Below are 13,845 nucleotides of genomic sequence, written 5' to 3' on the forward strand. Positions count from 1 at the left end.
GCAGATGCAACGCTTCTGCTCATTATCTTTAGCTTCTTTATGCCGATTAACAATAGTGTGGGGTTTTGACGTTGGTAATGCTCCACAAACTGTTCTAATATACAACAGTTCAGACAGTGCTACTTTGGTTGTACTATGTGGCGCTGTTCTGTATTGCAACAGGAACCTGGACAGCTCTTGTTGCCATATCTTTACTTCTGTCGTATGGCTTTAGCTAAGGGTTGCATGAAGCTTTGGACTTTCATGTTACCTTGTGGCCATTTTGGAGAAGACGGGGTAAACTTTACACCCAAAAACTTTAACGTTTTCATGCAATGTGAGACTGGATTTTTTATAGTCACTAAAAATAAAAAATGTTTATCAATAGAATAAGATTCCAGGAAATGGCATCGAAATATCTTCTTCCGTTGCGAAAATATTGCCATCCAAAGTTTAGTATTCATAGGAATCAAAGGTGAAATGGTTAATTATTTGATTCTTCAATTATGACGTAGAAAGTAGTAGTCATAGAGATGGGAGTAACCATTCAATTCGCTGAATTAGTAATGGTGACTGACATGCATGCGAGAGCTTCGACTGTACCTTTGGAGGAAAACGTTGTGTTGCTGGTGGCCCGAAGAATGGGGTGATTTGTGGAAATAGTCAGCATACAAGGGGAATATCTGTCCATCATTTCCCACATTGTTTCCCAAGTTAAAGATCGTGAGCGACATTTGCTATGGGTACACTTAGTTCACTGGCCTAACTTGAATCTGTCAGACCAATCTGTTTTGTGTGGGATTCATTTTGACGATGCCAGTTACACAATGAGACGAGATAAAGCATTGTCACTCGGAATGAAAGTTTATTTAAAACCAGATTCTGTTCCATGATAGATGTGGCGAATATTAGGGAAGAACAAGACAGTTTGCCTCTCCAAGCTCGTGAAAAAACATAGGTAAAACTTTCTTGTTGCGCTCACCAGTCTTGATTATTTTCATGGTTTTCTTTCTGGTTTTCTTTCTGGTTTTCTTTCTGGTTTTCTTTCTAGTTTTCTTTCTGGTTTTCTTTCTGGTTTTCTTTCTGGTTTTTTTCGTACCCTTGCACCAAAACCTAATAAAAATCAGGCTGATCTATAATATCTTTGTTATCTTTGAACAAAGATTCTTCGGAACATGATTAGACAGAAGAGACAGGACGACCAAGTTGTTGGAGGAGACGTTATGTCACAATCACATGAACCAAGTGATCACTATAGTGCCAAAGTATAAATGCCAAGCAGAAGAAACACTGCAAAAAATGGCAAAGTTGGGGGAAAAAATTGTAAAAAAATGCGATGTCCGTCAACAAAAAATTCTTTAATTACAAAAGAGAATTCACAACCTGAAGAAAAGAAGGGATGAATTGAAAGTCAATGCCCAACAGGAAGTAAGTTTTGATTCAGATATTGTGACAAATGGATTTCAGAAGGCCCAGGAGGAAGGGATGGGGCTAGGGGATGCTGCTTCCTGGACTTGCTCAAAAAGCTCAATAACCTTTTGACTAAGAAAATCTTGTGATTCCTTGTCTAAAATTACAATATTTTAAATTTTAGGAAACGAAAAGAAAATAGGAGTTCAATAACATAATTGCCACAAAGTCATATTCAACTTGCAAACCTTCTCACTACTTTTGAGACATAGCACTGCCAAGTTTTGATTTGACTGGCAAATTTTCTTATAAACCAGATTGATATAAACAGTGTTTAATCAGCATGTACTTTGACTTATTATGCAGATTCTTCATTATAACGGCAATGATGATGATGATGATGATGATCATGAAGACAATGTAGCAAGAGGAAGAACATTTTCAGAGATCAGTGACATCACACCTCATGACAAGACTGAACTTGAAGAATCGGATACAGACTTGCCAAGCCATGAAGAAACAGAATTTCATCAGACGAAGAGGTCCTTGATACTGATGCAAAACTTGATAAAAAACAGAGCTGAGTAAGTAACCATTGTAAGGTGCGTAAAAATTACATATCCAAGCAAAAACATGGCTGGGGAAGCACCACAAAGTGGGAAAAGGAAATTAACTACTCTTGGTTTCTCTTAATGGTTAGCCCAAATTCATAGGGGAGGTGGACAGGGAGGAGTAAGATATGTGGGCTGAATTTTCATAATTCCTGGGTAAAAATTGCTGAAAAGGGTAGAGAACAAAAAGAACTGTTCTTGAACATTATACTATGTTCATTGAATGAAAATTTTACTAAAAGCAACGTCAAAGTTCACATTATTCTATTGAATGAAATGCTGACACTCCATTCTCCTTTTCAGTTGTAGCCCTGAGACTAAGCCTACTGATGAGCCCAAATTTATTGTCTTCTTTGGTATGCTGATGGCAATATTCAACCAGTTCTGTTTCCATTGTAAAGCAGATAATCCCAATGCTGAGATACATCGAACAGGATCAATGGCAACTGTTACCCAGTTATGCAGGCAGTGTGGCAAGGAGTTTAGGTGGAAAAGTCAGCCATTGCTGTTTGGAAAAGTTCCTGCAGGGGATCTTTGCGTTTTGATGATGAGTTTTGCCATTATGACATCTGGTGTTTCCATAAGTCAAGTTCTTCTAATATTCAAACACATTAGATTATTAGAAATACCGGTGCATACTTCTTTTCTTCATCAAAGAAAGTTTTTATTTCCCTCTGTACTGTTGGAATGGGACAAACAATGCAAATTACTAATCGAAAAAGTGAAGGATCTGAAGGATGTCCAATGGTCAGGAGATGGACGTTTTGATTCGATGGGGCAGAGTGCAAAAAAAGGTACTTATACAATGTTCTGCAACTCCATCTAAAAAAATGTCTATTTTGAAGTTGTACAGATGATATCCTTTTTTCTATAAATAAATAAAATAGTCCTATCAGAAATATACCTAAAATACCTATATATCAACTGAATTTTGTATGCAGTAAGTGATGAGAGATCTTTAGTACGCGTACAGCTTTGAAGTCTTTGAATATAAAGCAACTTGTTTCCAATATCCCATTTTCAGGCCAATAAAGCTGGCGGTTCCAATGCATTGAAATTATTTGGTGCAAAGAGATGCTTTGAATTTCTGGAGAATGCTGAACTGAAGATGCATGATTTCATCAGTGACAGACAGAGAAGCACAGCAAAATGGATCAACGAATCAGAACCAGAGACAAAGCACTTCCATGACTTCTGCCATGTATCCAAAAGTATTACAAAGAGACCGATAGCAGCAAGTCAAGAAAAGGCAAATGAAATTTTGAAATCATGGATGAAAGGAATTCGAAACCACTTGTATTGGTGTGCTGTCTCAACAAATTAAGGCTTTGGAGAACTAATTATTGCAAAATGGAAGTCAATAATGCACCATGTTGCAGATCAACATTCAGACCATCCAGATCCCTTATTCCAAAATTGTGCCCATGAAGAAATTGAGCTTGATACTGAAGAAATTGTGCCTGTGACTGGATACTTAAAGGTTTGCCTCTTTAGTTGCATGCTTTATGTTACTGTAAAGTAGTTTGCAGAAACTGTGCCTAAAAATTATTCTTGTGGTTTGAAACAAAGAATAGAAAACAACATCTGATGCAATCATAATCATATCATACCAAAAAATAACAATATGTATGAGAGTTGCAAAATTCAAGATAACTCAATAAAATATAATGATTATATAGTAACTAAGTTGAAAAATTGTATCAATTTATGTTAGTGTATATGAAATTTCTGGTAGATGATTTTTTTCCCTTTGAAATGCTGCATTTCAGATTTAAGTAAATATTAGAAGTAGTGATTGCTTTCTGAAATTTTGAAAATTTTAACCAGTTTCCTCCTCCCCCCCCCCTTCCCCTATTTATCTTTTGAGATTTGGCAAAGAATATAAATAAGCTCAAGGGGTTTATTTTGTGTTAAGGAACCCCACAGCATGACAAGCTTCGTTTGATTAGGATGAATGGCAGCATATTGAAAGATATTGAAAAGCTTCCCTCAGATGCCCTAACAAGCTGCCTAGAGGGCTTCCATTCCCTGCTAAATCACTGGCATCCCAAGATGTCCACTTTTCTTGGCTTGGAAAAAATTGCAGGTATATATTTTGTTTTCAGCTTGTACTGTAAAGGCTTGCTACAGTATTTTGAGCTGTTGATTTGTGGAAGCAGCTTCTACAATTTGAGATGGAAGAGACAAACGCAGCTGACTGTAGCTATATTGCACTTATGTTCATCTGGATACTGCTGAATCTACTGTATCTGGTATATTACGGCATCCTGTTTCATTTCTGTTACCTGCTGCAAACTATTACAGCATCTTGTTTCAAACAACAGGATCGAAACGTTTTCTTTTACGAGTTTGGCAGAAGCACTGAACAGAAGGAAGATTTGATAATTAAGCAAAGAGAAATCATTTTTATTTGTACTCTTTTTATTAAAATACTTTTAGACATGCATTGGCTGCCATGCATTTCAATGAAAATATTCAGAGGGAAAGAAAAAGGACTTGTGATGGTAAACAATCGTACAATGTGCTTTACGCAAAGTTCAAGCTTGGAGAAGAAGTAGTGCGTGTGGCTGCTGTTCCTCCAACTTATTGTAAGGTACTTTTGTATTTATTTTTAGGAGTGATTTCTTTCCAGTAGAGTTCACAGGCTCTACGAAATGAAATTAATGACTTAGGAATTGGTTTAAGTTTGAGGATAATTTTTTGCTCTTAACAGGTTATGTTAACGATATGAAAGACATTATGCTGTCAACATCAGTACAAGACCTGAAAGAAGCATTTGATAATTATACCAAAGATTTCCCAGAGTCACTGACAATTCAGTTCACAGAACGACGTACAAAAGCTGATGCAGTCAGGTACCAGAATGAAACACCATATTATCCAAGAAATAGGTTTTGATCATCATCATAATTTTATTTGAATTAATTCATGAAGTCTTGCAGGGGGACAAATTCATGATTTAAGCAGTATACTGAGCAAGTTCTGATTACCTTACCTACAGTCTCCAATTCAATTTGTTTGCTTTTGAAGTGTGCTAATATTTGCTAATGAGGTATGCCTTGTAACAATCTGCATGGGCTATTTGTGTAAAGTTTCATCTCGGTGAATTTATCTTGTTCACTAGGACAATTACTTGTCAATGGAATATTCAAGCAACCCAAAATTTCTACTTCTACCTAATTATGTTTATAGTTGAACAGCAAGAAGAGCTACAGTCAGCTTCTCCTGCCATCATTCCAAAGAAGACAAGAGCCCCATCCTCTTCTAAGAAATGCAAGAAGCAAAAGTTGGGTCATTCAAGAGACCACTATCCAGAGGCAACAGTTGCCCCACCATCTGACTGATCAAACTGATATTTTGCGTTTTTCTATTCACAATGTTATACAACATCTCCTGGAGAGTGAGTTACTCACGAAACATGCTTGTAGAGATAAACCATGTAGTTTTACTTTCTTCAATCTATGATAAATATATATTCTGAAGAAGCATATTGCGAAACGTAAATCAAGTTGTTTTTTTACTGATCATCTATTTATAATTTTTTAAAAAACATTACAGTCTAGAGCTTTTGAATACATATATATATATATTTCAAGAGTCATAGGACAATGTTCTGGAATCTGCACAATCGCAGTTATTGGCCTTATTTGTCATACAGTATCGGGAATTGTTGATCGGAGAGGAAGAGAAGGCTTTTCACCAACTAAGTGCAGTACGCACTAGTCTGACAAAGGAAGAGTTAGCCCATGTACAGGAGCAACTCAGATTAAATGGAATCAACTTTACCAGAAAAGACGACGTAAACTTATTAGCATTTTGGCGAGAAATGGGAAAGAGTTTGGAGAGGATAATGTTGGTTTTCTCAGGACAACCGAACACCATGAGCATAATATGTTTGATGGGAATGACTTGCTGTCCAAGGCCCTGTGTCAGTCAACGAAGGATCATTATCTACTGATTCAGGGCCATTGAGGATTGGTGTTGGGGAAATGAATTGGCTGTCAGAGGAGGGACGCATTACGGGTAGGTTTGTCAGCACAAATGTTGTCAACCTTTCGAAGAAGGAGCTGTCGGAAGATGATGTTTCTCTGCTATCCAAAGGCCTCAAGTTTTGCCCAACACCAAAGGAAATAGACAAAGCGGAACTGAGAGCGGACCTTGAGAAGATTTAACAAAGAATTAGGTTAAAATGGCATTTTAAGGACAACAATAAAACAGAAAAACAGTTATTTAGAAATAGGTCTAACTGGCAGCCCCCTAAGAATAACCTTCTTCTTGAGAACTATCTTTCGCTGTTGCAGAATGAGGTGCTGTCTCTCTCAACGGAGGGTAAGAATTTTAGTAATCTCTCTCTTTCAGAACTCTCTTCACTCGATAAGCTTAAATGTGATAAGGACATAATTATAAAAAAACAGATAAGTGTTCAGCGGTTGTAGTTTTGGGATTGGGGGGACGATATAATGGAGGCTAACCGACAATTAGACGATAGGCAGGTATATGAAGAGGTTGCGGTGGATCCCTTTGTAGAACTGGGTAAGACCATAAATGATAAGTTAAAAGAAATAAGGGAGGCGGACCCAGCGTTAGATGAAGTGGCTGGCTATTTAGAAGTAAACAATCCTAGGTTAGGTAGATTTTATTTGTTGCCTAAGATTCATAAGGGTCTTAGTAATGTTAAGGGGCGTCCAGTCATTTCAAATTGTGGTACATTAACCAAACATATCAACCGAACATTTCAGAATATCTAGACTACCACCTTAACCCGTTTGTTAGCCAAAGTAGGTCTTATGTTAAGGATACTAACCATTTTTCATCTAGGATAGGAAATATAGGAACTATACCAGAAGGAGCAATTTTATGCACTGTTGATGTTGTGGGACTCTATCCTAGCATTCCACACGAGGAAGGTTTAAAGGCCGTAAGGGAGGTGCTGGATAGACGGGAAAATCCAGGCGTGGCTACTGACACATTAGCTGGGCCCGCTTCCTTAGTATTGGAGAATAACTATTTTGAATTTAATGATAGGTTTTATAAACAGAAGTTAGGTACGGCTATAGGCACGAAGTTCGCTCCGGCCTATGCCAATCTTTCTATGACTAGGTTAGAGGAGAGGTTGATGGATACCTTCGCCGACAAGCCCCTTGTCTGGATGAGATTTATCGATGATATTTTCTTATCTGGACACACAGGGAGGATAGGTTGAAGTTATTCATTGACCATCTCAACAGTAGCCACGACACAATGAAGTTTACCAGTGAACATTCTACAGAATCTATTAGTTTCTTAGATGTCACGGTAAAAGTAGGAGAGGGGAGATTCCTTATGGCAGACTTATTTTGTAAGCCAACTGATACCCATCAGTTCTTACATAAGAAGTCTTGTCACCCTTGGCATACAAAGAAGGCGATCCCCTATAGTCAGGCTCTTAGGTATCGTAGGATTTGCTCAGATGATCGCCAGTTTAAGGAACATGTAGGTAAACTCGCTGGATGGCTTAAGGATAGGGGGTATGAAGAGTCCCTTGTTAATCAACAAATAGATAGGGTACGTAGGCTAGATAGAGAGACTCTTCTGGAAAAAGCGGGAAGTAGGAAAACCAACGAAGGGAGGGCTGAGAGGGTTCCACTCGTGACTACATACCATCCAGCACTTAATGTTTTGGGGAACATTGCCAGGAAACACCATACCTTGCTCACTGGTTCAGAAGAGCACAAAGAGGTGTTTCCTGTGCCACCAGTAGTTGCTTTTAGGAGGTGTAAGAATCTTAAGGATATTTTGGTTAGGGCTAGGCTTACAAGTGGGAGGGAGAAGGGATACAATAACAGGGGAAGTTCGTGTTGTAAGAAGTCCAGATGTCAAGTGTGTAAAGTCATGTCTGACAGTGATAATTTTAGGTCTAGCAGTACAGGTAAAGAATATAAGATCAACTATTCCTTTAACTGTGACTTGTCCAATGTTGTGTACTTAATCGAGTGCAATGTCTGTGGAGTCCTGTATGTAGGTAGCACATGCACGCCTTTTAGGCTTAGGTTTAATAATTACAAGGCGTGTAGTCGTAAGTTTAATTTAGGGTCTTCAGTACCCAAGATGGAATTTTTCAGACATTTTTCTGAGGAAGGACATCGGGGGTTCCTGAGTGACATAAGTGTTAAGATCATAGATAGGTTAACAGGTAATGATAGGAGGAGAGAAAATTTTGGCAATATCGCTTGAATACTTTCTCTCCGATGGGTCTCAATATTAGGCAGGTAGATACATAGGACATTTATATATTCTTGTACAGTTTTAAATTTTTAAAAGTTTTTTTTTATATTTTTAATGTCGGCTCTTTTGTTTATAGCTTATCTTCTCGTTATTTTGTTTTTTGCTTCTATGGCTTTCATCTATCTCTTGTGAGACAGCCAACACCAGCATCTCCATCACATTCTTTCTTCTACCTTTCTTTTCACTTCTCTCCCAGTTCCCCATAACAGTTTGCGTTCTAACACATTTGACAATATGTATTGTATTAGGCAGGTGCCCCTTAGGTTTCTATTGTATTGTAGTGTTCTATTGTAATTTAGGTTGATAAGTAGGCTCCTCTGATTTTGTAAAGTTATTACTGATGAAGCGAAAGCGGAGCGTCTTACGAAAGTGTTTTCTTTGATTCTATATATATATATATATATATATATATATATATATATATATATATCTGTATAAACTTTCGCGCCCCCTGGCCTTAATATTAGGTTAGTTGAAACATAGTGTTATTTTTATTTCCAATCTCTTGGATTATTTTCTTCTTTTCACAGCTATTTATTATTTCCACATAATATTATTTTCTAATCTTCATGGTAGGGACAGACACCATTCACCCTTTCTCGTTTTTGTGCATTCCTGGGTATATATATATCATAGATTGAAGAAAGTAAAACTACATGGTTTATCTCTACAAGCCTGTTTCTTGAGTAACTCACTCTTCAGGAGATCACGCTCTATGTGCTAACGTCTTGAGCACTGTGCTACGGAAGTATCAAAAGACAAACTTCTATATATATATATATATAGTAAGATAGAATATGGACTAGAAATGAGACATGTTCTCTGTTACTTCGAGTTTCGTGCTTGCGCACTCATCAGACAGACTATAATGAAGAATATTCCTGTTACCGCGGTATAAATATACAAAAGGTGTGATAAAGTTAGACAAAAGAAATTTTTTTAGATACAGGTCAATTAGTTAGGTGGAGTTCTATTGTTCATGAGATAAAACTTGTTTTCGTGTCGAAATTTGTGAACTGGTTGGTCTTTTCATCCTCACTAAGCTGGGTGCAAAATACGGAAAAGACAACATAGGTCTATACAGAGACGATACTTGGTAAATTTTTGGGACTGGTGTAGAATCATTCAGGATTTTCGTGAAACATTTCTTCTAAAACACAATTTCTGACTGCTGAATCCTATTGGTACTAAGACTTCATCGCCTTTACTTTTTGGGTTGTGCTTTAATTGCAGGATTAAACAAAGTATGCGCTTTGCTTGTAACGGAAAATCCATCTTGTTGGTAACTGGGCATTGGAAAAAAAGATACAAGAGCACAGATACTGGTTTTTGCTTTGTCCTGCTTTCTTTGGTATAGTCGACCATTCTTGTCTTTCAATAAGGGGCCAGTCATCGTCAGTACGGCTTCTTTTGTCACTACAGTGTAATCTTCGTTCTGGATTATGCATGAAATATCTTCAAAAGTCAATTTGCCATTAGCTTCAGCAACTTCTGTGAAGCAACGAAATTCTAGGGCACCAACCAAACGATCTGCTTTACACTTTCCACAGAAACACCTGCGCTAAATACAACAATAAAATATTTGATGTGTCTGGGTAATACAGTAATTTCAATCCGGAAAGAGCCTAAACTTAGAAGGACAGTTTTATTTTGAAAAACAAGAAGAGAACTCCTCTGAAACGAAATAATTAGGTATAAAATAGCAAAATGTAATAGCACATACCAGTCTTCCACAATCATTCCTTGTTCCTGCCTGGCAGCCAAAATGGCGTGAAGAATCCCATCTTTATCTTCTTCAAAATGAAATGTTGGTTGCACAGCAATAGAAAGTCAATAGAAAGTGGCTCGTCTTGATATGGTGTAAAACCTTGCAGCCTCACAACAGCGTAATCTTCTTCACCAATAGAACTGCTAGCGTTGCCTCGTCTCAAGCCTGCTGCTTGCTAATACTTGTTACATCATGACCAACAAGGAGCCACATTAAAAAAAACACCTCTGCTATTAAATTATAAAAAACAAGGAAAAATACCTAAAGCTGATCATTTCTGACCAGGATAGAATCAAAGTGATCAGAAAAGACAACATTTTTATAATTTGTAAAAATGTAATTTACAATTTTATATTGCATAAACACTTTAAATAACAAGAGAACTCACCCCCATTAAAAGATAGTCCATTGTCAACCGTTACTCCAAATGGTATACCATGGACAGCAAAATTATTATCCAACTTGGGAATAACTACAGAACTCTTGGTTGAGCCAGCAATTTCAACCTCCGGATATTGGCTTTACCTGTCTTCAACAACCAGAAGTAAATTGCCAGATGGAAGTGGACTGAAAAAATCGATGTTAATCTTGTGCCAAGCTGCACTTGGTATTTTTATCATGTGAAGGGGTTTAGGAGGGTTGTGCCTCCCAACCACTTGAAAAGGTAGACTTTTATGAAAGTCTCCTTGACAAGTCCCTCAATGCCAGGGAACCAGATCTTTTCGCATAAGAGTGCCTTGGTTTCTGTGGTGGCTCACTTTTGCTAGGTCAACTGCTTCCTTAATATTACATAATATTACGTTTGACACATCAATCAACAGTTCATCTTTGACAGATCAAAAAGGTTTAACTGTATCAGCATCCCAACAATTGAGACGAATTGCAACTCGATGTGTTTTTAAAACTCTGTCTTTATCTATTTCTTCACGAATTTCAGAAAGAGTCATGGACTTTGGAACAGCATGTTGTACAATAAAATTTGCATATTCATCAGCCATTATGTTGTTTTCCAGTAATAGATGTGAAAGGGTATTGCCAGCCTGATTAGTTGGTCCTGGTTTATATTTGACTTGAAAATTGTATGGCTGAAGGCGAAGAACCCACTTTCAATCCGAGCACATGGTTTCGATTTTGCACTCACATATATCATTTATACGGGCATATGATTCGTTTCCAATGTGAATGAATGACCATAAAGATATATGAAAAATGTTCTATGGCCCAAATAATGATAAGAGCCTCCTTCTCAGTTTGGGAATACTGACGTTCTACTTCAGATAACGCTTGGCTAGTATATGCAACAACTTGGCCGTATACATTCAGACCTTGGAGATAGGATTGCCGACAAACCTACAAGACTGGCATCAACTGTTAACAGTGTCCTTCATAGCATCAAAATATGCCATGACTGGTGGTGGTCAGCTGCTTTCAGCTTGTTAAATGCTGTCCGGTGCTTATGTTCCCATGAAAATGTGACACCTGTTTTCTGCAATTCACAAAGAAAGCTGCGCAATTCTGATACATTTTGTGGTATGGAAGCATCAATAACATCCTGTGTTCTGCAATGGTCAGGTCTTGTACCCTGCTCTGAGAAAATCTTTCCAAAGAACTCCAACTCAGTATTCAGAAAACGGCATTTTGACTTGTTCAAAGAAAGACCTTTCTCTTTAAGGCGTTTAAGGCGATTCTCAATAGCCTGGTCATGCTCTTGACGTGTACTTCCAAAAACCATGATATCATCTGCGATATTCTGCACACCAGCCACTCCTTGCAAGTGTTGGCCTGTAGTCACAAACCTCTCTGTAGGCCTGTAGTCTAAAACGATGGTTTCCAATGACTGAATGACATCTGGGTTAAACCCAGTTTTTGGTTGTATAGCATTGCTATAATCTCTTAGTTGTCGCCTGCTAGGGAGCTCTAAAGTGCCTGTACCTTTAAATGTTCCTCTTATCTCATCATAGGCTGCAGATGACTTTGATGCTATAGAAAGGCACCATCTAATTATCATTGGATGGTATCTTTGCCCTTTAGGCATTCTTGAAGCTTTTTTTTGCTGCTGCTGCCAAAAGAGCTTCATAAAGTGACTCATTGAGCCCCCATGTCTAGAGATCAATTGCAGCAGATCATGGCTGAGGTCTGACTGCACATAAACACTGTGCCTTGCAACCTTTTTTTCCATCTCCTCAACCTTTGACTCAAGTTGCCTGCATTTGAGTCTATTTGCCTGCAAAGTTAGCCTTAATCGCTTGGCTGAGGTCATGCTAACAGGTGCTTTTAGTTTTGCTTGTCTTGCAGAACGCCTTGCTTCATCCTCGCAAAACAACCTTTCTCTCTCTCTTGGCAGTTCATGCAATTTTCTCCTTTTATTAACACCTCACAATATTTTGCACGATAAAAATGTTTTGCAGCATAAGACGGGTTATCTTCATTATCTTCTTCTAAGAAAAGTGGGATGCTGTGCTGTATTGACTTCCCTGAGTGGCTTAATGCACTGTGCCCTTTGCAGATGTTGAGATTTTCAATAATCCGAAGTAGCTCTGATATAGTTATCAGTTTCAACGTCCTTTTGAACTGTTTGTATAGAAAATGATCAACAGGAATACGCCAGTTAAACACATAAATAGTAAAGCAAAGTCTTTCATTGATCTCAACACACAGCCGAGGAAGTATGTAGGGATCTTGATGTTTCTTTATTTCAATTTTATCCTCAGATACATCTACATGCCAATCCTTGATAGATAGTTTCTTAACCCTGGAACACACATCTTTGAAATCTTTGTAGCAACTTTTCTCCCTGTCTGTAGGGTCTGAATCCTTCACAATACTTCTAGGGGGCCAGCTTTTCTTGGACTGATCTAGAAAATGGTGATCCATTGATTTTTTTGGCAGCTCTTTGGTTGGAAGCACACCAAATTTCAGAAATTTTTTAGTTAGCTTTGCACCATGATCTGCAAGAAAAGTTGATGAAATGATAGCTTTTAACATTTTTCATTGAAAAATACATCTTGTAATAAAAATCACCACCATGTTCAAATTGGCTTTCATATGCATTGAATGTTCAAATTTAGCCCATGGTTAGATCAAATTGATACAGTTAGATTTAACATTCCATCTTTGCCACTATTAATTTTATGTACAAAAAATAACTTTTTCGTGAATAGGTATTACAAATACTCACTTCATAGAAAATGTAATAATACATGATTTTTAAAAAACAATTGAAAAACACAGCAAGTAAATTGGCTACCTTCCTCATCTAATGAAGCAAGGCTAATCAATAGATTTTCTAAACCTCCTTTAAGTTGGTTATGTTGATCATGGACTTCTTTTTATTGTGTGTACGCCGCATACAGGAACGAGGAACCACTCTATGTGAGAGCTCTTCGGGCCTAAGTACATGGAATGCACAAATGCCAATTGATAATGGAGAAGCTAAGCTAAACAACTTACATGTTGTGATGTCTTCAGGCACAAAATGCTTCTTGCATATATGAAGGGTATCGTTTGCTAGCTGTCTTTTAAAGCTTTTGTCCTGTTTTCGATACTTCGTTATAATGTTCAATAGTTCCTTTCGCCATTGCTTTGACTTTTCATCCTTGGCTGCGGTAATCTTGAACAATCCGATCTTTCCATCAGGATTATTCGCAGCTTTGCGTCGACTTACTCCACAACCATTCATACAACAGTTTTCACCAGGCATATTTGAGCATATTTACCGAAAACAACCGATAATTCGAGAGAGAAAATGAAAATACACATTACTGCTCAAAAGCGTACCACGAGTGTGCAGGGTCACGCTACGATGAGCACATA

The 13,845-nt window shown here is 37.7% G+C and overlaps 2 protein-coding genes and 1 pseudogene across 3 annotated transcripts; 2 read left to right on the forward strand and 1 right to left on the reverse strand.

The window, feature by feature from the left end:
• Positions 1 to 1,749: 1,749 nt before the first annotated feature.
• On the forward strand, positions 1,750 to 3,150 carry LOC135693274 (uncharacterized). 2 transcript variants are annotated; one of them, XM_089110313.1, is made up of 3 exons: positions 1,750 to 1,973; positions 2,304 to 2,794; positions 3,025 to 3,150. In XM_089110313.1, exons 1-3 carry the CDS (start codon positions 1,750 to 1,752, stop codon positions 3,030 to 3,032), a joined length of 723 nt encoding a protein of 240 aa, XP_088966439.1. In that variant the 3' UTR covers positions 3,033 to 3,150. The 2 variants fall into 2 exon arrangements, with proteins under 2 accessions (XP_088966439.1, XP_088966438.1); XM_089110312.1 differs by lacking the exon at positions 3,025 to 3,150 and having other exon boundaries at positions 2,304 to 2,826.
• Positions 3,151 to 4,428: 1,278 nt separating this feature from the next.
• LOC135691384 (uncharacterized) lies at positions 4,429 to 13,732 on the reverse strand. Its single transcript, XM_065209235.2, has 2 exons — positions 13,483 to 13,732; positions 4,429 to 12,980 (listed from the first exon to the last, which is right to left on the reverse strand). Exons 1-2 carry the CDS (start codon positions 13,730 to 13,732, stop codon positions 12,307 to 12,309), a joined length of 924 nt encoding a protein of 307 aa, XP_065065307.2. The 3' UTR covers positions 4,429 to 12,306.
• Positions 6,461 to 10,717, forward strand: LOC148959696 (uncharacterized; annotated as a pseudogene).
• Positions 13,733 to 13,845: the final 113 nt, after the last annotated feature.

The sequence above is a fragment of the Rhopilema esculentum genome, chromosome 9 (assembly GCF_057945365.1).
Source record: "Rhopilema esculentum isolate cy_ngs chromosome 9, ASM5794536v1, whole genome shotgun sequence".
In the NCBI taxonomy this organism is placed as follows: domain Eukaryota; kingdom Metazoa; phylum Cnidaria; class Scyphozoa; order Rhizostomeae; family Rhizostomatidae; genus Rhopilema; species Rhopilema esculentum.